Source organism: Chiloscyllium plagiosum, chromosome 33 (assembly GCF_004010195.1).
Source record: "Chiloscyllium plagiosum isolate BGI_BamShark_2017 chromosome 33, ASM401019v2, whole genome shotgun sequence".
Taxonomy (NCBI): Eukaryota; Metazoa; Chordata; class Chondrichthyes; order Orectolobiformes; family Hemiscylliidae; genus Chiloscyllium; species Chiloscyllium plagiosum.
Genome location: NC_057742.1, coordinates 17827150 through 17851474, shown reverse-complemented (window position 1 = coordinate 17851474; position 24325 = coordinate 17827150). Strand labels below are relative to the sequence as shown.

Genomic DNA, 24325 nt, shown 5'->3' with positions numbered 1-24325 from the left:
GGGTATCCGTTTTTGGCGAATACATTGTATAGGTGTTCTTCTTCCTCTTTTTGCAGTTCTGGTGTGCTGCAGTGTGTTGTGGCCCTTTTGAATAGTGTCTTGATGCAACCTCTTTTGTGTGTGTTGGGGTGGTTGCTTTCGTAGTTCAGGACTTGGTCTGTGTGTGTGGCTTTCCTGTATACCTTTGTGGTGAATTCTCCGTTAGGTGTTCTCTGTACCATCACGTCTACGAATGGGAGTTGGTTATATTTTTCTTCCTCTCTAGTGAATCAGATTCCTGTGAGTGTGGCGTTGATGATCCGGTGTGTGTTCTCTATTTCTGTGTTTACATTAAAAATCACACAATACCAATTTAGAGTCCAACAGGTTTATTTGGAAGTACTGGCTTTCGGAGCGCTGCTCCTTCATCAGGTAACTACGTCTCAGTAAGGCAACACTAATGTTTCTGAATTCCAACAAGCACAAAATCCAACCTACTTGACGTCCACTCAGATCAACCTAACGAACTTTCTCTAGATAGTTTCCAACACCAATATAAGCCTCCTCTAGTAAGGGAACCAAAACTGATCACAGTATTCTAGGTGTGGTTTAGCTAGTGCTTTGTATAATTTTAGCAAGACTTCTCTATTTTCATACTCCACTCCCTTTCAAATAAAGGGCAACATTGCATTAGCCTTCCTTATTACCCACTGAACTTGGGCATTAATGTTTTATGATTCATGCTATGGAAGCCCCAAATTCATTTGTGCTGGAGCTTTCAGCCATCTTTTAGAATTTAGAATTAGAATCCCTACAGTGTGGAAACAGGCCCATCGGCCCAACAAGTCCACACTGATCCACCGAAGAGTAATCCACTCAGATCCATTCCCCTATATTTACCTCTGATTAATAATCTACACTATGTGCAATTTAGCATGGCCCATTCATCAAACGGCACATCTTTGGATTGTGGGAGGAAACTGGAGCACCCAGAGTAAACCCACGCAGGCACGAGGAGAATGTGCAAACTCCACACAGACTGTCACCCGAGGCTGGAATTGAACCCAGGTTCCTGGCGCTGTGAGGCACCAGTGCTAACCACTGAGCCACTGTGCTCCCACTTGACTGGCGAATCTTAGAATCTATGATTGTATGATTCTATTAAATGTTATTCAGCTCCTCTATTCCTCCTGCCAGAGTGCAAAACCTCAGAATTTCTCATAATATGTTCAACCAGTCAAGTTTTTGCCCACTTGTCCTAACCAGTCTACATCCCTCTCTAGACTGTCATCCTCATCACTTTCCTTCCCACCTATTTTAGGTCATCTGCAATTTGATGTTTAATATATTCACTTCCCTCATCCTGGTCATTAAAATATATTGCAAATATATATTTATAGGTATCTCATCATCATCAATCCCTGTGGCATTCCACTAGTAACAGTTTACCATCCTTAAAATGCCACCAACTTGCTCTTCTATTAATTAGCCATTCTAATATACTGCCCCAACACCATATGCTTGGATCTCATGAAGTAACTTTTGTAAATTCAAATATATCTACTTCTCCCTTTATCTATTCTGCTTGCTATGTCCTCAAAAGGACTCTAATAAGTATATCAATCATGATGTCCCCTTCACGAAGCCATGTTAACTCTGTTTCTTTACATTACGAAGTTCTGAATTTAAAAATCACACAACACCAGGTTATAATCCAACAGGTTTAATTGGAAGCATACTGGCTTTTAGAGCGCCGCTCCTTCATCAGGTGGTTCTCAGGAAGTTCTAAATGGTCTGCAATTTGCCTGTTTTAAAATATACTCCAACAGTTTCCCAATGGAAGATGTTAAGCTAGGAGAAAGTGAGGTCTGCAGATGCTGGAGATCAAAGTTGAAACTTTATTGCTGGAACAGCACAGCAGGTCAGGCAGCATCCAGGGAACAGGAGATTCGACGTTTCGGGCACAGGCCTGAAGAAGGGCCTGTGCCCGAAACGTCGAATCTCCTGTTCCCTGGATGCTGCCTGACCTGCTGTGCTGTTCCAGCAATAAAGTTTCAAAGATGTTAAGCTAACTGACTTAGAATTACTTGATTTTTGCCTCTCTCCCTTTTTAAATAAGGGTGCTACATTGACAGTTTTCCAATCTCTGAGATAGAAATTACAAGCTTTGCCAGGAATGTTGTCAGTTACACCATTCATCAGATTGCCGATGGAACTTAGAATGATGGAGCAGTAATTGGCTTTGTTCTGCTTTCTGTGAATGAGACATACTTGGTCAATCCGTTGGGTAGATGCCAGTGCTGTAACTGTCCTCGAAACAGCTTAGCTAGGAGCACAGCTAGGTCTGGAGCAAGAGTCCACTTAGACCTTTTCTGAAGATGCTTTCCATTGTTGCAGCTTTGTCTTTTGCATTAATGCACTGGGCTGCCCCATCATTGAGGATGGAAATACTTACCTCTAAGTATTTAATTGTCCAACATTCACGATTAGATGTGATGTGGAAGGAGCAAGGAGTGTAGACCTGGGATTGTGGGATCATTGGGTTCAGTCTATCATCTGCTGCTTACATTGCTTAGCATTCAATTAACCTTGTGTTGTAGCTTTACCATATTGATACCTCATTTTTAATTGACCAAGGTTACTCCCCTGACTTGGTGACATACAGATACACAGGGCTATGAGGTTACAGATTGTGATTAAGTCCAATCCTGCTGATGCTGATGGTCCACAGTACCTAATGGATGCTCAGATCAGAGTTGCTAGATTTGTTACAAATCTATTCCATTCAGCAAAGTTGTAGTGCCACAGTACACAGTTGAGAATGTCCTCAATGTTAAAGTTGGTCTTGGTATTGACAAGTATGGTGGTCACATGCACAGATGCATCTGCTACAGGTAGATTGGTGAGGATGAGGTCAGGTATGTTTGTCCCTCTTTGGTTTCCTCACCACCAGCCACAGGCCCAGTAAAGGAAAAGTCACGATTGTCCTACTGGACCATACGGCTACTTACTCATTAGAGAGAGAGAGAGAAAGACACAGAGCGAGAGAGAGCGAGAGAGAGACAACTGGTGGTAGTTTAACCTGATTGTCACCACACCTCAGGCAAGGGAAGAAGTTGAGAAGGCGAGTCCTTCATGGTAACCTCAGGCAGTGCAGGAAACAAATCCACCCTGTTGGCATCTCTCAGCAGTGCAAACAAGCCATCCAGCCAACTGAGCTAACACTGCAGCCATGCCCTCAAGCACGTAGTCAATAATGGCTCTACAATACCACTCTTGGCAATGAACATTGAAGACCCTCCATTCAGGGAACGTTTTATGCTAGTCCTACCCTCAGTGTATTTTCCAAGTGGTGTTTATCAGTGATTATCAGCCACGGGAGAGCAGTAGGTGGTAATCAACAAGATTACCGTGCCTTTGTGTTGATGGCATGAGACTTCATGGGGTCTTCAATCAATGCTGAGAACTCTCAGGGCGACTCCCTCCTGACTGTAACATGATGCCAGCAAATCTGATGAGCCTGCCCTGAATGGTGATGGTGGCATCTGCAACATGATCTGCAAAGTATGATGCTGTGAGTATGATTACATCAGGCTGAGTGGGGCTCAACTAACCTGTGGGACAGCAGCCCCAATTCTGGCACAAAACTCCAAATGTTAGCACAGAGGACTTTTCAGGGTAGACAGGGCTTTGTGTGCCACTGTTGTTTGAAATCCTGGTGGATATCAGATGGTCTGTCCGGTTTTATTCTTTCTACCGCACTTTGCATTGGTTAGGTACAACTGAGTGATTTGGTGCACTATTTTAGAAAGCACTTAAAGAGTCAACCACATTGCTGTGGATCCAGAGTCATAAATAGGCTAGACCAGGTGAGGATGGCAGATTTTCCTCATCTAACCAAGGACTTTCGTGAACCAGATGGGTTCTAACAACAATTGGCATTGGTTTCATGGTCACCATAAACTTTTAATCTCAGCTCTAGTAATTGACTTAAAAATCTCACCATCTGCTGGAGTGCAAATTGAATCCATGTCTCTGTTGTTGCCAACTATTGATCCATCAAACACCTACTTCACCTGAGGCAAAAATAAGATATGTGAATAAGATGTCAGTACAATTGTTGGATCCCATGCCAATTCACGAAACAAAACCATAATTGTGACTCATTTTATTTCACAATTATTTCTGTGACAGCAACTTGGGACATTTTCCTATGCTAAAGACAGTATGAAACACACGTAGTTGTTAAGTCATTATTTGATTTTCAAAGCAGTATGAGATGTTTAAAAAGGTTAGTTCATGGCACTAGCAAAATCATATGGATGAGTATAACAGAAGTTCTTATGCCTATTGTAGTCAGCAGTGCATTTGTCATGTCAACAGTAATGTTCATGGATGATACATTGAAATGTCTTATTCAATTTCCATGGTGTTTTCCCATATCATTGATATACTTTATGTAGTCAAAGTACTACAAGTTAAAAACTTTAATTTAAGACTTGTAATTTTATAAGTTTAAGTTCTATGAAATTCTTAATGGCTAGTCAAAAATGCAACAATTGAAATTTGACAAACATTACAAGGACCTGCTGTACATTCTAAAGCTTTTTTTTAAATTGAAATTTGTACAATATTCACTGATTATATTGTACTGATTATAACCTCACATCAGAATTATCTCAGTTCTTTAAAAAATTCTGGATTCCCCTATACTTAAATTAATTACGAGGGTAAAGGGAGTTTCAATTCATGTCAATTATACTTGTGGCAGGGCAGGGCATTATAGATTAGATTACTTACAGTGTGGAAACAGGCCCTTCGGCCCAACAAGTCCACACCGACCCACCGAGGTGCAACCCACCCATACCCCTACATTTACCCCTTTACCTAACACTACGGGCAATTTAGCATGGCCAATTCACCTGACTTGCACATCTTTGTGACTGTGGGAGGAAACCGGAGCCCCCGGAGGAAACCCACGCAGACACGGGGAGAACGTGCAAACTCCACACAGTCAGTCGCCTGAGTCGGGAATTGAACCCGGGTCTCTGGCGCTGCGAGGCAGCAGTGCTAACCACTGTGCCACCGTGCCGTTCAAGGATTGTTCAAATCCTTGGGACTTGGAAAAGCACTTCACAGCCAATGGATAATTTTTGGAAGTAAAGTCACATTGCTAAGAGAGGGCAATCAATTAATGTACAGCAAGATATAAATAATGCTGTGCATTTATATAGTGCCATTCACACTCTCAGGAGCTTCCAAAGCAGTTTACAATTGACAAAGGGGGGGGCGGCACTTAACATAGTTGACTGGATGGCTGCTTTATGATGCAGAGTGATGTCAACAGTGTGGATTAATTTCCTGCACCAGCTACGGTTACGATGAAGAGTGTACCATGACGACCCTCAGGTTAAACCACCACCAGCAGTAATGTTACTCTAATGAGACATCAGCCGTGGGAACTAAAGAGACTTTAGCTTACTTTTTACCAATTGATGAAGCACCTCTAAAGTGCAGTCACTGTTGCAAAACAGTCAAGAGGCTCATGGAACACTGGTCTTCACATCTAAAGGGCTGGTGTATCAGGATGCAGACATTATGCTGCTGTTATACAAAACCCTAATTAGATCCCACTTTCAAGTAGTTGGAGCAGATCTAGATACCACACTTTAGGGTGCATGTTCTGGCCCTGTACCGAGTTTAATGCAGGTTTACAAGAATGTTAAATGGACTTCAGGTGTTAAGTTATAAGGAGAAAGTAGGCAAATTAGGCCTTTATTCTCTAGATTTTAGAATGTTTAGGGGTGATATTATCAAGGTTTTCAGGATATTTACAGGGAAAGATAGGGGAGACAAAGACAAACAATTTCCATTGGTTGGAGATACCAGAACCAGTGGTGTTAGTATAAAAATTAGGACTGGGCCATTCTGGACAGATAGGTGAAAGCGAGGACTGCAGATGCTGGAGATTAGAGTCAAGAGTGTGGTGCTGGAAAAGTACAGCAGGTCAGGCAGCATCTGAGGAGCAGGAGAGTCGATGTTTTGGGCAAAAGTCCTTCCTAATGAAGGGCTTTTGCCCGAAATGTCAATTTTCCTCCTCCACGGATGCTGCCTGACCTGCTGTGCTTTTCCAGCACCATATTCTCAATTCAGGACAGATGTTACAAAACATTTACATACACTAAAAATAGCAGAGGTTTGGAACTCAAACAGCATTTGATGCTAATTCAATTATTAAATTTCCATCTTTGATAAAAAATGTTTTTATTAAGCAAGGGTATCAGGACTTATGGGACCAAGGTAAGCATATAGAGTTAGACAACAGATCAACCATGATCGTTTTGAAAAGTGCAGTAGGCTCGAGGGGCTGAATGGCCAACTCTTATTCCTATGAAATGTGGCAGCCAATTCTTTTCTGACACAAACAAGCTATTGATTCATTTTGGTGATGTCGATTGAGGAATCAGAGTCAGCCAGGATGAGAGAGAGAACTCACTGTACTTTCTGAAAGAGTAATGTGGGATCCTGTACATTCAGCTTTACGAACACAAGTCAAACTTCAGTTTAACAAAACATCTACACAGTAGCATATCTGATAACATCTTCAATAGTCAAAGTGTCACCTAAAACCTACAGTGTTGCTTGAGTTTGTGATCTTCTGACTCAGAAGTGAAAGTATTATTATTAAGCCAAGTTGACACTGGAAAGTTAATATATTGTACTTACTCGTAAAACAAAACAGCAGTCTTAGAACCATGCTGACCCTAGGCACTTATTCTGTACTGACAAATATGAACTTGTTGTACAAGGTCTGATTCTCAAACATTCCCATGGATGCGTGGCAAAGGAAGCTATAGATTTAGGGAGTGTTCGGCTAAACATAATATAAGCAGCACAATAAGAACTAGAACCACCCAAAGACGTGGCTAAAATTATTTGTTCATTAACTAACTCCTGAACGATCTGGCTTTTTTAAAGATTATATTCCATTGCTCTAGACCTCCCAACCACCAAAAGTAATATTTCTATCTATTTCACCTAATAACTTGGTACTTTAATCAAACCATCTGTTAACTCAAATTGTAGACAATGTAATGCTAGTTTGTATAGTCTCTCTTCCAAAATTTCTTTCAAAGCCCAGGTATCATTTCAGTAGGTCTAAACTGCATTGTCTCCAATGATATGGAGATGCCGGTGTTGGACTGGGCTGTACAAAGTTAAAAATCACACAACACCAGGTTATAGTCCAACAGGTTTAATTGGAAGCACTAGCTTTTGGAGCGCTACTCCTTCATCAGGTGGTCAATCGCCTGATGAAGGAGCTGCGCTCCGAAATCTAGGGCTTCCAATTGAACCTGTTGGACTATAACCTGGTGTCATGTGATTTTTAACTTTGTCTCCAATGCGAATAGTCCTTGCTGAGGTGTGAAGTCCAGACCTGCTCACAGTACTCCAGGTGTGGTCTAATCCGAACCTTGTACAGCTGCAGCATTAGAACGGACAGATTCAACAGGAAGCCTTCAATCTTAAGCATGTTCAGTACTGACGTGGACCCTTCCCCATCGGCCCCATATTAATAAATCATTTGCTCTTCCTTTATATATAGTTGGTGAGTTAAACTGCATTCTGGTTACACACATTGCTTTAAACAACTGTCAAAAGTGTCTACAGTCAGTCACACCCATAACTCTTCAGCACTAACAAAACATGACAACTCAAGCAACAATTTGAACATGTTTAGTGTGATTATCTTTTTGTTAATTAAATGGAAGTTGTTAGAGGAACTGGTCAATAACATAACCTGTTAAGTCATGACTTTTATATTGATTTAATACTTTAGTAACTGCATCTCAAAACACATTGAACTGAACTAATAGAAATTTGACGTGAAAGTTCCTTTTTTTAAAAAGACAAAACTTCCTCAGTTGTTATTATTTCATATTTATTTCACAACTACTAACAAAGTCTGTGCATGGCATTTTTTGCTAGTTTCTCCCCTGACTCTTCAGGGTCCGTTTGACAGCACAAACAACCTTAATCTGTTCCTTCTTTCCAGGAAATTTTCCTTCATCTCCACCCAGAACTTTGGTTAAATTTGTTTCAAGCCTCTTCAGTGTATGATTACAGAGGCCAACTGCAGTAACCAAAATCTGCGATGATTAACAGAAAACGATTAAAAAAAACACAATGCTTTTCTGATCTCTGTTCAAGTACTAAACAGTGTATTTGATCTCTCAGCCAAAAGTGCATTCAAGCCTTTGAGTATTTATAGGCTGCACAAATGTATACCATGCAAGTCTTGGGGGTGGGGAAGGAATAAGAGAGAAAACATCAAGTTTACCTGTCTTCGCATTATTTTACATGCTTCTTAAATGACAAACATTAACAAACTTGGGTAAACATCATAAAGATCAAGAAAATCACAGGCTCAATTAACAGCTTGTGCCAAGTTAGTTGTTCTCAGTAGTAGCTAAAACTTGCCTAATTATTTCTTGCCCTACTTTACTATCAGTGATGTGTGGGAGTTCCCAAACAGGAAGACTGAAGTGGCAACCTCATGAAATAAAGACACTCCAAAATGCAAGAAATAAATAAATACAAAGATTATTGGCTTACCCTCCAAATTGTGGCCCCAACTTGAAAGAAACCTGCTTTATGACACTGGGGACACAACTTTAAACAACATTATCTCTTCTTACAAAAGGTTATTCCACAGTTACCATCCACCTTCCTAGGATCCAATTTATAAGTACTGCTCAGTGATGCACAAAGCTTCATTCATTAGTGAATGGAGTTTTTACGTCCATGTTCATGCATATTTGCTGGTCTTTAACAAGTTGGCCGATTTCAGCTAAGGAGCGTATATGAACAGGCATCTCTGCTGAATCCTGGGACCTCAGCATTTCCAGAAAAAAAGGGGAGAATGATCTAATAATGAACTATACACATACAGGACATAAAAATACTTCAGCCTATCGTTTCCCCCCTACCCATACTGGCATAGTGGCATGCTTTGTTCCTTAACCTCTTGCCCTCTGTCAAATTTTCAGCCTGATAACATCTGAAGTTATTTTAAAATAGTTCAAGTATAATGTAATCAGAGCTGTATGTGCAACTAAACAATTTTTCAAATCAAGGTAAGGGCAGTCTGCTCCAACTTTTGGTGAGTCAGAAGGTGTGTTTGGGAACTGGAAGGACAAAAAAAGTACAAAAGAAATCAGATCACAAGAAACACATTTCTAATTTTAGCAAAGACCAAATTCAAAAGTATTCTCTAGATTTTATTTTCCCTAGTCCTCTCCCTACTTTCATCTACCATTCCCCTTCATTTGTTTTTGCAATTTTTAACTTTTCAGTCAACCTTAGACCCAGATGCAAAACTGCTGTCAATTGACTCCCCCATTTGCTCTGTCATTTCAATTTTGTAGCTGGATCTCCATTAGACACTGACACATTTATATATTTCCATAATTTTTAATTTTTCTTTCAGGAGTGTACTGTTGCCTCTTCTTTTAATTTGTCCATACTCCACACAGATGTAAAAGAGTGAGAAAAATACTATAGGAAGCAAAATGTTTAGGAAAGTTTACAAAGAGACTAAAATTAATTAATTGAAGATAACAGGGATTCCAACATTGTGTCAGACTGGTTCCCTCTACTCAAAATAAAGTTACTTTCTGAAATATTACTTGCCATTCCTGGTGTGGCCTTCATACAGAGTAACATAGGACTGAGGAACAAGAATAGGCCATTTGACCCTTTGTGGCTGCTCAACCATGTTATATGATCATGGATGATCTGGCCGTGATATAAGCTCCACTTTTTTTGTCTGTACCCATAAACCTCATCTTCTATGTTTTATCAAAAATGCATCTAACTCAATTTTAAATAAATTTAAAGATTGAGACCCTACTACTTCCTGAGGAAAGAATTCTACACGAGTGAAAAATAATTCTCACGTGTCTAAAAGGGAGACGAAACAACAGGAAACATCCTCTTGGTAGCCACCTATCTGATCCCTCAAGACCACCGCTCATTCTTCTAAACTTCAGTAGACATAATTTTGAACAGCATAGCATTCTTCATAAGGTAAGCTTTCCACCCCTAGAAGGGTCAAGTGAGCCTAATTATTAATAATAAATGAATATTACAATAAAAATAAACTAACTACATACAACACTAAAACATTATTAGACAGAATCTACTCAGCCACTTAAAGCAATGACATAGGAACAGAAATAGCCCATTTTGCTCATTCAACCTGCTCGACCATTCAAAACAATCACAGCTGATCTGACCATCTTCAACTCCCATTTTTCTGCCATTTCCCAATAAACCTCATTCTCTTACTGATTGAAAACCTATCTCAGCCTTAAATATACTTAATGACCCAGACTCAACAGCCCTCTGCAGAAAAGAATTCCACAAATTTCCATTCTCAGAAAGCAGTAAATTCCTCATCTCTGTCTTAAATGTGTGACCTCAGGTCCTAGACTATCTTTTTCCGCATCTACCCTGTCAAGTCCTCATCTAATGATCATTCATTTGAATGTCTTGGCAGCCAAGATTGCAATCATTCACTTTTATCTCCTTTACTTTTCTTTGCTGCCCCATGCTAAAAGTCATTGATGTTTGCACAGTGCCATTAACTGAAAACAAGTACCTGTAGCTCACATGTAGGGAATGAATAGCGAGTGTTAGCACAGCTTGAGTACAAACAGGGATTAAAAGTAGCGTGATGTTATCATTGTAGTCATGACTTGGAGTTGCCAATGTTGAACTGGGGTGGACAAAGTGAAAAATCACACAACACTAGGTTATTGCCCAACAGGTTTATTTGGAAGCACTAGCTTTCGGAGCGCTGCTCCGTCATCAGGTGGTTGTGACCTGATGAAGGGGCAATGCTCTGAAAGCGAGTGCTTCCAAATAAACCTGTTGGACTATAACCTGGTGTTGTGTGATTTTTAACGCTATCATTATGGGTTTCATGATGTGGGGGATTCAGTCATGGTAACACCACTAAATGTCAATGGGCAGTGGTTTCTAATTTTACAGAGAAGATCAACCTATTATTAATTAAAAATGTGTCTAAGTGTTATGGAGACCTCAGGAAAGTGGGGTTGAGGCTGAGATGAGATCAGCCCTGATAGTATTGATAACAGAGCAAGTGAGAGAGTGAATGATCTATTCCTGCTCCTCGTTCTTATGTTTTTAAAGTATTCTAGCAAAGAAAAGCTTCAGGCTCAAAATAAATTGTTCCTCCAAATGGATTAAATGCACTTTAAAGCAAAGATGATCTCTCAATGAAGGGGAGGTACTGAATACTCATTTGAAGAATTGCATTGATTTAATTACCTGTCAGTGGATCACACCACGTGGAATGACCCCTATGATGGTTCAGCAAATCTACTGAAATTAGCAGCTGAACAACATAGATTAGAATAACACCAAGTTTCAGTCTTTATCCATTCTGAATTTGCTGATCTGATCAGAGGGCAGATCTTTATTTGGAATTTCTAATGTATATTATTGCCAGCCCAAGCATGCAGAGATTTAAATACAAATGCAAAATCTGCTAACCAAGCATTATGTGGAAAACTTTTATACTGAAACTAGATTTTCCTGTTTAGGTTACAAGAACAAACAGTAATTTAAAAAAATAATCAGTGCTGGAGACTTGCAAATGATTTGTCATATAAACAACATTCACATAATCATTTAAACTGACATATGGACTGCATTGTTGCCAACACAAATCTGAATATACACTTCTAGCTCTTTTCCTCTCAAAAACAGTTTTGACAGTCTCACCTCATCTCACAGATGAAGAGAGAAAAAAACATCTCCTCAGGGTGATAGAAGCATCTTGGTGACATTAGCAAGGGACAAACCAGGGCTCAATGACCTGTTGGTGCCAAGTTAGCTGCACTCAGAAGTTGGGTGGCAGAGTTGCTAAGACTAACAAATTTCCTTGACCTATTTCTTTATTGATTGTCAGTAGAATCCACCACAAGAAGCAATTGATATAGGTCTCCCTGGGATACACAGCGAGACAAATATCAACTGACCTGGAGGACCATCAACTCGGTGAATCATGACAGCATCGGTAAGAGGGACATCACACAGACATTGTGTAGACAAAGTCCCGCCTTCACATTGAGAATAACCTCCATCTTGTTGTGTGGCACTATCACTGTGCTAAATGGGACAGACTTCGAATAAATCTAGCAACTCAAGACTGAGCATCCATGAGCCACTGTGGACCATTAACAGCAGCACAATTGTACTCCAGCAAATTCGGTAACCTCATGGCCTGGCATATCCCCCACTCAATCATTACCATTCTGCCAGGGGATCAACCCTGGTTCAATAGAGTGTGCAAGAGGGCATGCTAGGAGCAGCACCAGGCACACCTGAAAATAAGCTGTCAATCTGGTAAAGCTATCAAACAGGAGAACTTGCATGCCAAAGCAGTGAGTGATAAACAGAGCTAAATGATCCCACAACCAAGGGATCAGATGTAAGCTCTGCAGTCCTGCTGCACCTAGTCGAGAATGGTGCTGGACAATTAAACAACTCACTGGAGGAGGAGGAGGCTCCATAAATATGCCCATTCTCAATGATGGAACAACCCAGCATATCAGTGCAAAAGATAAGGCTGAAGCTTTCACAGCAATCTTCAGCTAGAGGTGCCGAATGGATGATCCAACTCGGCCTCTTCCAGTGGTCCCCAGGCATTACAGATACCAATCTTCAGCCAATTTGATTCACTCCATCTGATACCAAGAAAAGGTTGGAGGAACTGAATACTGCAAAGACTATGGGCCCTGAAAACATCTGGCAATAGTATTGAAGATGTGCTCCAGAACTTGACGCTCCCAGAGCCAAGCTGTTCCTGTACAGTTACAACACTGGCATCTACCCAACAATGTGGAAAATTGTCCAGATATGCAGAACTAATTCAACCTGGCCAATAACTGCCTCATCAGTCTACTCTCAATCATCAGTAAAGTGATGGAAGGTGTCATCAACAGTGCTATCAAGCAGCACCTACTCAGCAATAACCTGCTCAATCAGTTTGGGTTCCTCCAGGACCATTCAACACCTGACCTCATTACAGCTTTGGTTCAAAAACAGCTGAATTCCAGAGATTGTCTATTGTCTATTGTCAGATAAGGGGAGAGGGACAGCCCTTGACATCAAGGCTGTATTTGACCCAGTGTGGCGTCAAGAAATCCTAGCAAAACTGGAATCAAAGGGTATCAGGGTGCAAACTCTCCACTGATTGGAGTCATACCTGGCACATTCAAAAATGGTCATGGTTCTTTGAGGTCAGTCATCTCAGCTCCAGGACATCTCTACAGGAATTCCGCAGGGTAGTGTCGTAGGCCCAATTATTTTTAGCTGCTTCATCAATGACCTTTCTTCCATCATAAAGTCAGAGGTGGGGATGTTTGCTGATGATTGCACAATGTTCAGCACCATTCATGACTTCTCAGATACTGAAGCAGTCCACGATCAAATGCAACAAGGTCTAGACAACATCCAGGCTTGGGCTGAAAACTGGCAAGTAATATTTGCACCACACAAATGACTATCACCAATAAGAGACAACCTAATCACCACCTCTTGACATTCAATAGTGTTACCATCACTGAACCCCTCCACTATCAACATTCTGGGAGTGATCATTGGTCAGAAACTCAAGTGGTCTTGCCACATAAACACAGTAGTTACAAAAGCAGGTCAGAGGCGAGGAATACTGCGGCAAGTAACTCACTTCCTGATCCCCCAAATCCTGTCCACCATCTACAATGACAAGTCAGAAGTGTGATGAAATACTCTCCATTTGCCTGGATGGGTGCAGCTCCAATAGCACTCAAGAAGTTTGATGCATCCAGGACAAAGCAGCCCACTTCATTGGCACTGCATCCACAAGCATCCACTCCCTCTACCATCGACACACAGTAGCCGCAGTGCTTACTGTCTACAAGATGCACTGCAGAAATTCAAAGATCATCACACAGCACCTTCTAATACTACGCCACTTCCATCCAGAAGGACATGGGCAGCAGATACATGGGAACATTGCCACTTTCACACTTCCCTCCAAGTCACTCACCATTCTGACTTGGAAATATATCACCGTTCCTTCAATGGGTCAAAGTCCTGGAATTCCCTCCCTAATAGCCTTGTGGATAAACTCACAGCAGGTGGACTGCAGCAGTTTAGAAAGGCAGCTCACTACCACCTTCTCAAGGGCAAACTAGGGACGGCAATAAATGTTGGCTAGCCAACGAAGCCCACATCCCACAAAAATGGATAAAAAACAAAGAAAGACGCTTTTTGGTTTACCTGAAACTTGTTGGTTTTTGACTGTAAACTTGACTGACTGTTGCAGAATGGCATATTCAATGTCCAGGACTATGTGCTCAGGAAAGCTACCGCCAAAGCGTACTGGGAGAAAACTGACAGTCTTGGGTCCTTCTACCAAATTATAACGTGGGTGCAATCAATTGTCAGACCCTCCTGGGGCCTCAAAATGAACATAATGGTTCATAGAACATAGTGAACATAAAGGAGAAAATGTCTGTTTTATTTGCAACTGTAGAGAGGCTCTGAGAAATGTCAAAGTTCCAATCTTTTGTTTGACTTTTTTTAAACACTGCAGACCTGTACAAATGTGATTTAGAACGTATAAAGATTTTTAATAAAAAAAGTATTTCTGAAATAAAAAAAGCTGATGTGGGTCCTGTGCCGTGAGTCGGAATCTTATTACAACTCTGTCGTAATGATAAGTGTCAAAAGTCTGGGGCGCCCCAGTTTAAGAATAAGATTTTCTGGACATTGGCTTGAGCAAATTGGCAAATTTACAATTGCATGAGGTCCACACAATGGTAATTTGTGGCAAATCAGCCCGCTGATAAATCTGGAAACAGCTTCTGTTTGGGAAATTGGCCAGCGTTTGCATTCCTGATCACCACACAATGACCACAGTTATGAAGAATGCAGTTGGGAACAGGATTAGACACGTCCTTTGTCCCTACGGTAATCTGATATTTGACTAACACACAACTTCAAAGCTCACATCAATTAGCTACAATTCCCTAACTCCATCTTCAGCACGAAATAAATAACACAAACAAAATCAGAAATTGCTGGAAAAACTCAGCAGGTCTGGCAGCATCTGTGGAGAGAAAGCAGAGTTAACATTTCGGGTCCAGTCACCCTTCTTCTGAATTGATTGTAGCTATGAAAATGTTGGTTTATATGTTAGAAAGGTGGTCGGGGGGGTGAAATTGTAAATGATAGGTGGAGATGGAGACCAGAGAGAGAGAAAAGCAGGCAGACAGAGAAGTGGATAAAAGTCAGCCTGGGATAATTAATCGGGACTATTAGTGGCTGACAATGGGTTGGTTGTGTGTGGTACCAGTCCATGTGGTAACAAGGCCTGGTGTGAGAGATAGGGTAAGGACATGGGAGAGATGCTCAAGCCCTATAACTGTTGAACTTGATAGAGACCAGAAGTTGTTGGGTTCCCAAGCGGAAAATTAGATGCAGTTCTTTAAACTTCGCTGGAGCACTGTAGTAAGCCTAAGAAAGATGTTGGCCAGGGAACATGGTGGTGTGTTGAAGTGGCAGGCAACTGGAAGCTCAGGGTCATTTTTGCAGGCAGAACGTAGGTATTCTGCAAAGTGGTTACCCAGTCTGCACTTCGTGCAAGTACTTGCACTTCACTCAACTTAGTCTACTATAGTCGCTGCTCACAATGCAGTCTCCTCTACACTGAGCAGACAAAGTGCAGACTGGGCGACCACTCCCTCCACTCTTCTCTAACCATATATACCAACCTTTTCCTAGCTACAGGAGAAAGTGAGGTCTGCAGATGCTGGAGATCAGAGCTGAAAATGTGTTGCTGGAAAAGCGCAGCAGGTCAGGCAGCATCCAGGGAACAGGAGAATCGACGTTTCGGGCATAAGCCCTTCTTCAGGAAGGGCTTATGCCCGAAACGTCGATTCTCCTGTTCCCTGGATGCTGCCTGACCTGCTGCGCTTTTCCAGCAACACATTTTCAGCTTTTCCTAGCTACAATCAGTTCTGAATAAGGATCACTGGACCAGAAATGTTAACTCTGCCTCCTCTCCACAGATGCTGCAAGACCTGCTGAGCTTTTTCAGCAATTCCTGATTTTGTTTTTAATTTCCAGCATCCACAATTCTTTGGTTTTATGAAAAGCAGAAAGTTGGCCAGGGACAATTTTAATATGCCAACATCAACTGGCAGAGGCAGATATTGGCAACCAGCATCTGAAAAGTGGAAGACATTTTAGTTAATCCTGATGAAAGGTAGTTTAAAAAAAAAGGAGCCTTACAATTGGCTATAATTAGCCCAATAATTCAACTTGGGTGCTGCAGTGTCATAACTATATTACTGAGCTGAGAAATTGAGTTGAAATGGCAGTTTGAGTATTTGAATTCAGTTTTTTTTAAAATCTGGAAATGTGAAGCTGGTAGCAGCAAAAATAATCAGAAAGCTGTAGGTAGGCTGTTAAAAATCCAATTGAATCAGTGATATTTGTTCGGAAAGGAATCCCATTTCCTGTATCCTGTCTGGCCCATACGTGCTCCACACCCACTGAAATACACTATCTAGTCATAGAATCATAGATTTACAGATTCATAAATAGCGTTATAGCATCAGACAGCACAGAAAAAGTTTCATTAAACTTTGACTAAGTAGCCAATTGGACTGCAACCTTCTTTCAAGACTTGAAGGTGCAGATGGTGGTCTTGCGTGGACAAAGTTAAAAAATCACACACCACCAGGTTACAGTCCAACAGGTTTATTTGGAAGCACTAGCTTTTGGAGGACCGCTCCTTCATCAGGTGGTACCACCCCAACCACCTGATGAAGGAGCAGTGCTCCAAAAGCTAGTGCTTCCAAATAAACCTGTTGGATTATAACCTGGTGTTGTGTGATTTTTAACTTCTTTCAAGGAGGCAGCCCCCAACATATGAGAGCAACAAAGCAAAGTACGGTGGATGTTAGAAATCTGAAATAGAAACAAAGTGCTAGAGAAACTCAGTAGATTTAATGGCAATTGAGGAGAGAGAGAGAAGCAGAGTTAACATTGATGTGCAGTTCCAAAAAAAGTCATGCTGGACTCAAAACGTTGACTCTGTTTCTCTCCCCAAAGATGCTGCTGAGATTCACCTTTGATCCTATTTTCTGTTATCTACAGAAAGACAATAAATCCCAGCAACACTTCAAAACAAAGGTTTACAGATGATCCAAAACCAGCCAGTGAAGCACTGATCACAGAAGCTAGTAGCTCTTGTGGTGCAGTGGTTGTGTCCCTATATCTGAGCCAGAGGCTCGCATCCAAGTCCAAACCGTTCGAGAGGTGTGTCATGACACCTCTGAACTTGTTGGTAAAATATATCAACCAACTGATGACAGAAGCAAGGTGAAAGTAAGGACTGCAGATACTGGAGATTAGAGTCAAGATGTCAGGCAGCATACGAGGAGCAGGATAGATGACATTTTAGGAAAAAGCCCTTCATCAGGACAGAAGAAGCTATTCCACAAAAGCAAAAAAAAGTTTAAAAATGCCAATACATGTTGCAAGAAAGGCAATGACGTTGGAAATAATACCATATAGAATTGATTCACGCCTTCAGGGAAGAATTCTGAGGTAGAAGATTACAGGATCAAGGCCCAGTCTAGAGGTCGTGAGTACGACATTTAACATAACAAATTAAATGCAGTACTGAGGGAATATTACACTTTTGGTGGTGTCAGATATAAGGTGAAACATTCTAACCACTACTGCTCAGGATTACTAATAGACTCCATGGTTTTCGAAGACGTGGTGGGGATTTCTCCCAGACCTCATCCAAAACATGAAAAATAAATCAGTTCCTTATCAATTTTACTGTTTGTGAGACCAGGCTGTGCATAATGCTGGTTGCCACATGCCCTACGTTACAACAGTGATTACATTTCAAAAGGCATTGGCTACAAGGAGCTTTGGGGCAGTCAGAGATCATGGAAAATGCTGCACAGATGTGATTTCTTTTCTTTTGTCATATGTTGCAATACCTGCTGTTATCTTGGAGGGACACCTGTCCAAAGTGAGCTCTATCCGTCCTTCATTTGTCAAGATCTTAGAAGTGCAATCAAGCATGAGTCACATAGTGTAAACACAGACAAGCAGGGCACCACGGGCGAGTCATTCAATTGCAACATTAAGACTTGCAAGCGAGCCCAGGAGCTTAATTACTCAGCTCAGAAGGGAGGCTCTTATAAGCGTGCATTCTTTAACTAAAATCATCTCTTGGGAAGAGATAGCTGCTCTGTTCCCAGCAAGTCCCTAACTTCTTCTGAGATAGTTTTCCCAGCAGAGGTGCCCTGTAACCAAATCTTCTGTCAACAATTTATGATTTGGAGGCTGACCCCTCTTTTATGAGATTTATAATTACATGGAGCTGTCTTTCCTGGAAGAAAATAGTTCCGTCTTTGAAAATGTTTTAAATCAAAGCTAAAAGAATTTTATGTGGATTGAAAGATCCTCTTATAAAAGTCCTTCAATTGCCTTTACTGTTGTAAGCATACAATTCTGTTAACAGCCACAGTAAAAATGGCTTGCCCTTTTCCTCACATATTTCCCATCCAGAGGTCCAATCAGCCCATAATGCATACATTCAAAACTGATCATTACTGCACTCCTCTCAGATTCAAACTGACCATTTCATAGTTAGGATGGCACCAATATTCTTATAAGGCAGAAAAGAATCAAAAAGAAAAAAAAATGCCTAAGTGGGTAGTAAGGGACAGAATACATACCAGAGGCTCGTAAGCAGCCAATGAGTAGGAAGGGGCAGAGTTCACACTGGGGCCAAGTGAGTAGCCAATGTTCTCTACAACATCTTTTTATCTCTCAGTATAACTCAGGAGCTTTTGGAAGGTAATATTTGGTGTGCTGTTACTAGTTTGGAATCACTCTGCATCAGGGAAAGCTTTTGTTCTGGGCGGTCCCCGCTGTTTAAACTCTATTTATGGCATTTACTATTCAAACTAACTTGTAGCAACGAATCTGATTTTTCCAAAAGGTAGATCATAAAAATACTAAGTTGATAAGCCTCAACAGTTGCTTTAATTTCCAATACGTTTTAAAAATTTCCTGGAAACATTTGCAGTTGACAAATGGATTTTGACTCTGTGTAAATATATCACTTGGCTGCTCTGCTAGGTTTTAAAACATTGAAACCTAAACCGTGAGGTATTCGAACACAGAGAAGAATTGTTTTGACAGGGAAACCACCAGTCAAGGATGATGGGTCTTCCTTTCCTTACTGACAACAATAACTGCTGAATGCAGTTTGGTTGGCCAGTTGTTTAAATCGGGCGAATTAGAATTCCAAATGAAATGTGTATTTACAAGAAATCATTCTGTTTAATCCCCAAGCTCTGCAAAACACAGATGGGATTCATGATTCACCTCCACGTAATTTTTCAACTCAGTTCTTTGCATGATGTTAATACGAAAATGCAAGGAATGTTGGCCTTGCCAACGATAACCAGATTCCATGAATGGTTAAAAATTCACAAGCTTCACACTATTAGACAGTACCACCATCTAAAGTAGAATTAAGATTAAGCTTTTCCATTTTATCAAGACATGAATCTCGATATCCCAAGGAGAAGAAGTCAATTGTAGGAAATTAAGTAGCCAATTGTTATAGTTCATTTATAACCATAAGCTGCAGCATGGTGGTTCAGTGGTTAGCACTGCTGCCTCACAGCACCAGGGACCTGGGTTCAATTCTCACCTCAGGTGACTGCGTGGAGTTTGCACATTCTCTCCAGGTTTGCTCTGGTTTCCTTCCACAATCTAAAGATGAGCCGGTTAGGGTGGATTGAAAATGCTATAGGTGCATTGGTCAGAGGGATGGGGCTGGGTGGGTTACTCTTCAAAGGACTTGTTGGGCCAAATGGCCTGTTTCCACACTGTAGGGAATCTAATTTAATGGACTGCAGTGGTTCAAGAAGGCAGCTCACCAGCACCTTCCCAAGGGCAGCCAGGGATGGCTGTAAATGACGAGTGAACAAAATGGACGCACTGCAACTTGAAGTTAGGTTGTGGTTTAGATAAATGATGGTTGCAGTCAAACTCAGTGTTACTAATGCTGAAATGTAAATCCAGAGCCAGCACCCAACCTCAACTGGATGATGGAAAGAGATGGTGAAAGACCCAGCATACTCTAGAACAGGTAACTCCTGCATCAAACTAGATTTAAACAAAGTGTTCAGCGAGTCTTTAGTTATTTCATCTTGACGATCATACAAGTGTTGAATAGGCTAGCAGAAAGTGAGCACTGCAGATGCTGGAGATCAGAGCTGAAAATGTGTTGCTGGAAAAGCGCAGCAGGTCAGGCAGCATCCAAGGAGCAGGAGAATCGACGTTTTGGGCATGAGCACTTCTTCAGGAATGAGAAAAGTGTGCCAAGCAGGCTAAGATAAAAGGTATGGAGGAAGGACTTGGGGGAGGGGTGTTGGAAATGCGATAGGTGGAAGGAGGTTAAGGTGAGAGTGATAAGGTGAGGGTGATAGGCCGGAGTGGGGGTGGGGGGCGGAGAGGTCAGGAAGAAGATTGCAGGTTAGGAAGGTGGTGCTGAGTTCGAGGGTTGGGACTGAGACAAGGTGGGGGGAGGGGAAATGAGGAAACTGGAGAAATCTGAGTTCATCCCTTGCGGTAAGCTAGCATCAAGAAAAAGCTAATTTTTAAATTTGAGACTTTATTCTGTAGATTTGTGAGCCTATTGTGTGTGTCAGCAGTTTAGCATGTACCATTTCCACCTAAGATTCATATTTCCCATTGGATCATTTAATAACAATTAGGAGCAGCATGAGCAGATTGTACCATTCTACTTGTGCTCAAACTGAAGAGTTAGAGACCAGCTGTACTGACCAAGAATGGGAACTGTAAATGGAACAGTTTCCAGCACCACTCTAATCCAGAATAATAGTATAGTGCACAGCTAAGAGGTAAGTGGTTACAAACATTCCACCTTTAAAAACAATTCTTTCAAAACTTATGGAATAGGCAGGAATGTGGTGCTGAAGTCACAAATCAGATCAGTCACAATCTTAGTGAATGGCAAAGGCATCAAACGGCCTACTGCTGATCCTTACATACCCTTGTATGTATAAATGGGATTAAAAAGCACAAAGATTCAAAGCACAACCCTAGAATCTGCTTCCTGCAATTACAGAAACAATTTGCTAGGGGAAGTTAGCCCAAATAAAAAGCTAAATGCCGATTCATCACCTTGCTTCCTGACTCACTATAAAACCTCTTGACTAATTGCCGCCAACAACCTCTGACCAAAACAGCCTGAGCATCAGTTAATATTGTCAGCTTCATCTGGGCAGAACTGAAGCACAGGCAAAAGGCAACCAGACAAGTAGGGCTCTAATTGGACTCGGTAATGCTACAGTCAATTAATTTTCCATACCATTAAAGCCTAGCTTTAAATAACAAACTTTAGAAAAAAAGAAGCTACATATCTTTCAAATTATGAACGTTTATTGAAATTACTCTGACAGTGTACTAGAGTTGTCTGATTGTGATCCAGTCCAAGTGAGTCAAATGCAAGTCAATTGCGACATTTGTATATGTTGCAATCTCCATAGTTTCAAACCAACCTTGACATGCTCCAAGTTCCATTGGTGACCAACCACTGGTACAGCTATTCAACAGTGAATCATAGTAGCATTGTACTCCTACCACTTAGATGGATAAAGGCAGATCAAAATGGGAATCCAATTTAAAACAGCCCGTACATGTGTAACACAGATTTTCTTGTTCCTGGCAACCTCCATGTGGAGGGTAAAGCTTGCACTATTGATCTGTTGAGCTCAGTGCTTGCATTTTGAATCTGAGATCAGCTGTGATCATACTGAATGGCAGAGCTGGAGGTATGGTTTGATCTTGTTCCTAATTCTTGTGCATCAACTGAATGACAGGAAACATGGCTTGTACACCTCTGACACTGACAAGTTACACAACTCAGGAAAAGATACACATACGCTCCCTTCACAAAAGGGGCTGGTATCACTGAAACAATAGAGAGACAGCCTCCCTCCAGTTACTAAACTGGAGACTGGGACTCAGCTAACAGTGACAACTGCTGGGCACAGCTTGTTAGCATTCAATAGTTCAAGTTATTTTTTACTCAAGTGTCCATTTGAAAGGAAAGATCCGCAAGGAGCCCAGGAAAGACTTCTAACATTCATCACTGTCCGCTTTAGGCAGACTGATCTAGGAGGCGGTTTTATGGACAAAACAGTTCAAACCAAATGCTTAATATCAAGGGCTAGTTAATGCTGGTGGCTCATCAACCGATAAAATTAAAGTGAGCGGGCATGGGCAGAGAGCAACTGAACTGTCCGGGTTCCACCGTGGCAATACCAACTGAGAGAGAGAAAAAAAACACGCTGAAAGCTACAGCCAGTGAATTTTTGTTTTCGGCGTCACTCCCACTTCATTGTAACGCAAACGGAAAAAAATGCGCAATGTTGCTCAGACAATATATCTCACACGCACAACAAGCCTCACTGGCAGAGATTTAAACGTGTTCGATCTGGATTTCGGACTAACATGAGGATACCTCACTGGACTGCTCCAGGTTATTTGAGTCACTGCACAGTTGCTATGTGAACCGAGCGAATCATTGTAAGAAGATTAGCGAAACTTTACGCCTGATGGATTCTTGCTTTCTTTAAAAAAAACACTGGTTTCTTGGAAAGGAATTCAACAAAGATGCATTTTTTTTTCAAAAAATAAAGTTTCTTAAACAAAGTTTGTTACCATTCTTACTATTCCACCCCCCTCCCCCATCCAAGTAAACCCTCAGGAGGATGAGGGGGACAATTTCCCAGTGACCTACCCGTGGATGCAGTGCTGTTGCTGGTGTCGCCTTCCACTGTAATGTAGCAGATAAGCGAAAGGAGGCAAGTCAATGTGACTCTGCGTATCATCGCCATCCTGGCTGCTGGTTACAAATTCGGCCTGAGAGAGCAGGGTGAGGCGGTTGCTGATGGTGGGCAGAGAATCAAATAAAGGTCGCGGGCTCCTTATCCAAAAGACAGTGCTGCTGCTTCAGGCGGTCTCTCCCTTGACAACCCCCACGGAAAAGCTGAACGGGCCTGGTTCCCAGACAGTCAGTCAATCAGTCCGTCATCCGCACTCCCTGTGTGGACTGTACCGTACAGGTGTTAAGCAAAACTCCCGGCTCTGGTCACTTTCAGCAGATGTAGCGGTTTCACGGCGCCTCCAGACTCCACCCTCTCGCCGGCCTTAAAGGCGTATCGTCTGCAAAGACTCAGCTCCTGCCCCTAGGGCGAGATGACTCAAGTTGACAAGAATACATGACAATACACAGCCAGTGGTTCCGTATATGTGTGTGTCTGAGTCAGACTCCTAGCGCTAACCTTACTGGCATGCACAGAGGGGGGTAATTACATCCAGCATCTCAGACATGCGGGGTGTACACCCACAGGACTTGAGGTATAATGGAACTGCCATCAGCATTTCCGAACATTTCAGCCCAGGAGCGAGAAACTCGGCACTAAATCCCTTCCATTGACGTCCGCCGCCGTGCTCCACAACGCGTGGATGGTGTTATAAAGGACAGAAAGTGCTGTAAAAGCACAGCAGACGTGCTGGCATCTGTGGAGGGAGAACCAGGGTTAACAATTGCGCCTCAAGTACCAACAACTTGCTCAAAGACCTGCCTTTGGTCTGCCTGAAACTTGTTGATCTTCCAGTTGTCCAAAACCGAGTGGCACATTCCAAGGTCCAGGACCAGTGCTAAAGGATACCCTAAACCCTGGGCAATCCCGAAGGTACACTGGGAAAAGGGCACTGTTTGACGCCTTTCTGCCATTATGTGCCAAGGGGCTGTGAAGTAATAGGAACAAATTTCTGCAAATGCTGGAATCTGTACTGAAACCAGCAAAATGCTGGAAATCACAATAGAATCTGTGGAATCAGAGCAAGCTAATATTTCGAGTTTAGATGACTCTTCATCAGAGCTGTTAAGTAATTGAACCCCTTGTATTGGAATGTATGTAATTTCTGCTCATATTTGGTAAATGTTCCAATTTTGCATTTGGATGGAGGAACAAAGTGGGTGGCATGGTGGCTCAGTGGTTAGCATTGCTGCCTCACAGTGCCAGGGACCCATGTTCGATTTGGGCGACTGTCTGTGTGGAGTTTGCACATTCTGCCTGTGTTGTGTGGGGTTCCTCCCACAATCCAAAGGTGTTGTGGGTTAGGTGAA

At 41.8% G+C, this 24325-nt stretch overlaps 1 protein-coding gene across 2 annotated transcripts in view; it reads right to left on the bottom strand.

The window, feature by feature from the left end:
* LOC122539899 (protein HEG-like) overlaps positions 1-23359 on the bottom strand; it is a 90482-nt gene extending 67123 nt beyond the window's left edge. The window contains exon 1 of one of the 2 annotated variants that reach the window (XM_043675055.1): positions 22931-23359. In XM_043675055.1, the coding sequence (XP_043530990.1) occupies positions 22931-23027 (97 nt within the window). In that variant the 5' untranslated portion in view covers positions 23028-23359. Of the gene's footprint in view, positions 1-3982; positions 4049-22930 lie in introns of those variants that run through there. The other variant, XM_043675056.1, reaches the window with a different exon arrangement.
* Between the last annotated feature and the right edge of the window lie 966 nt (positions 23360-24325).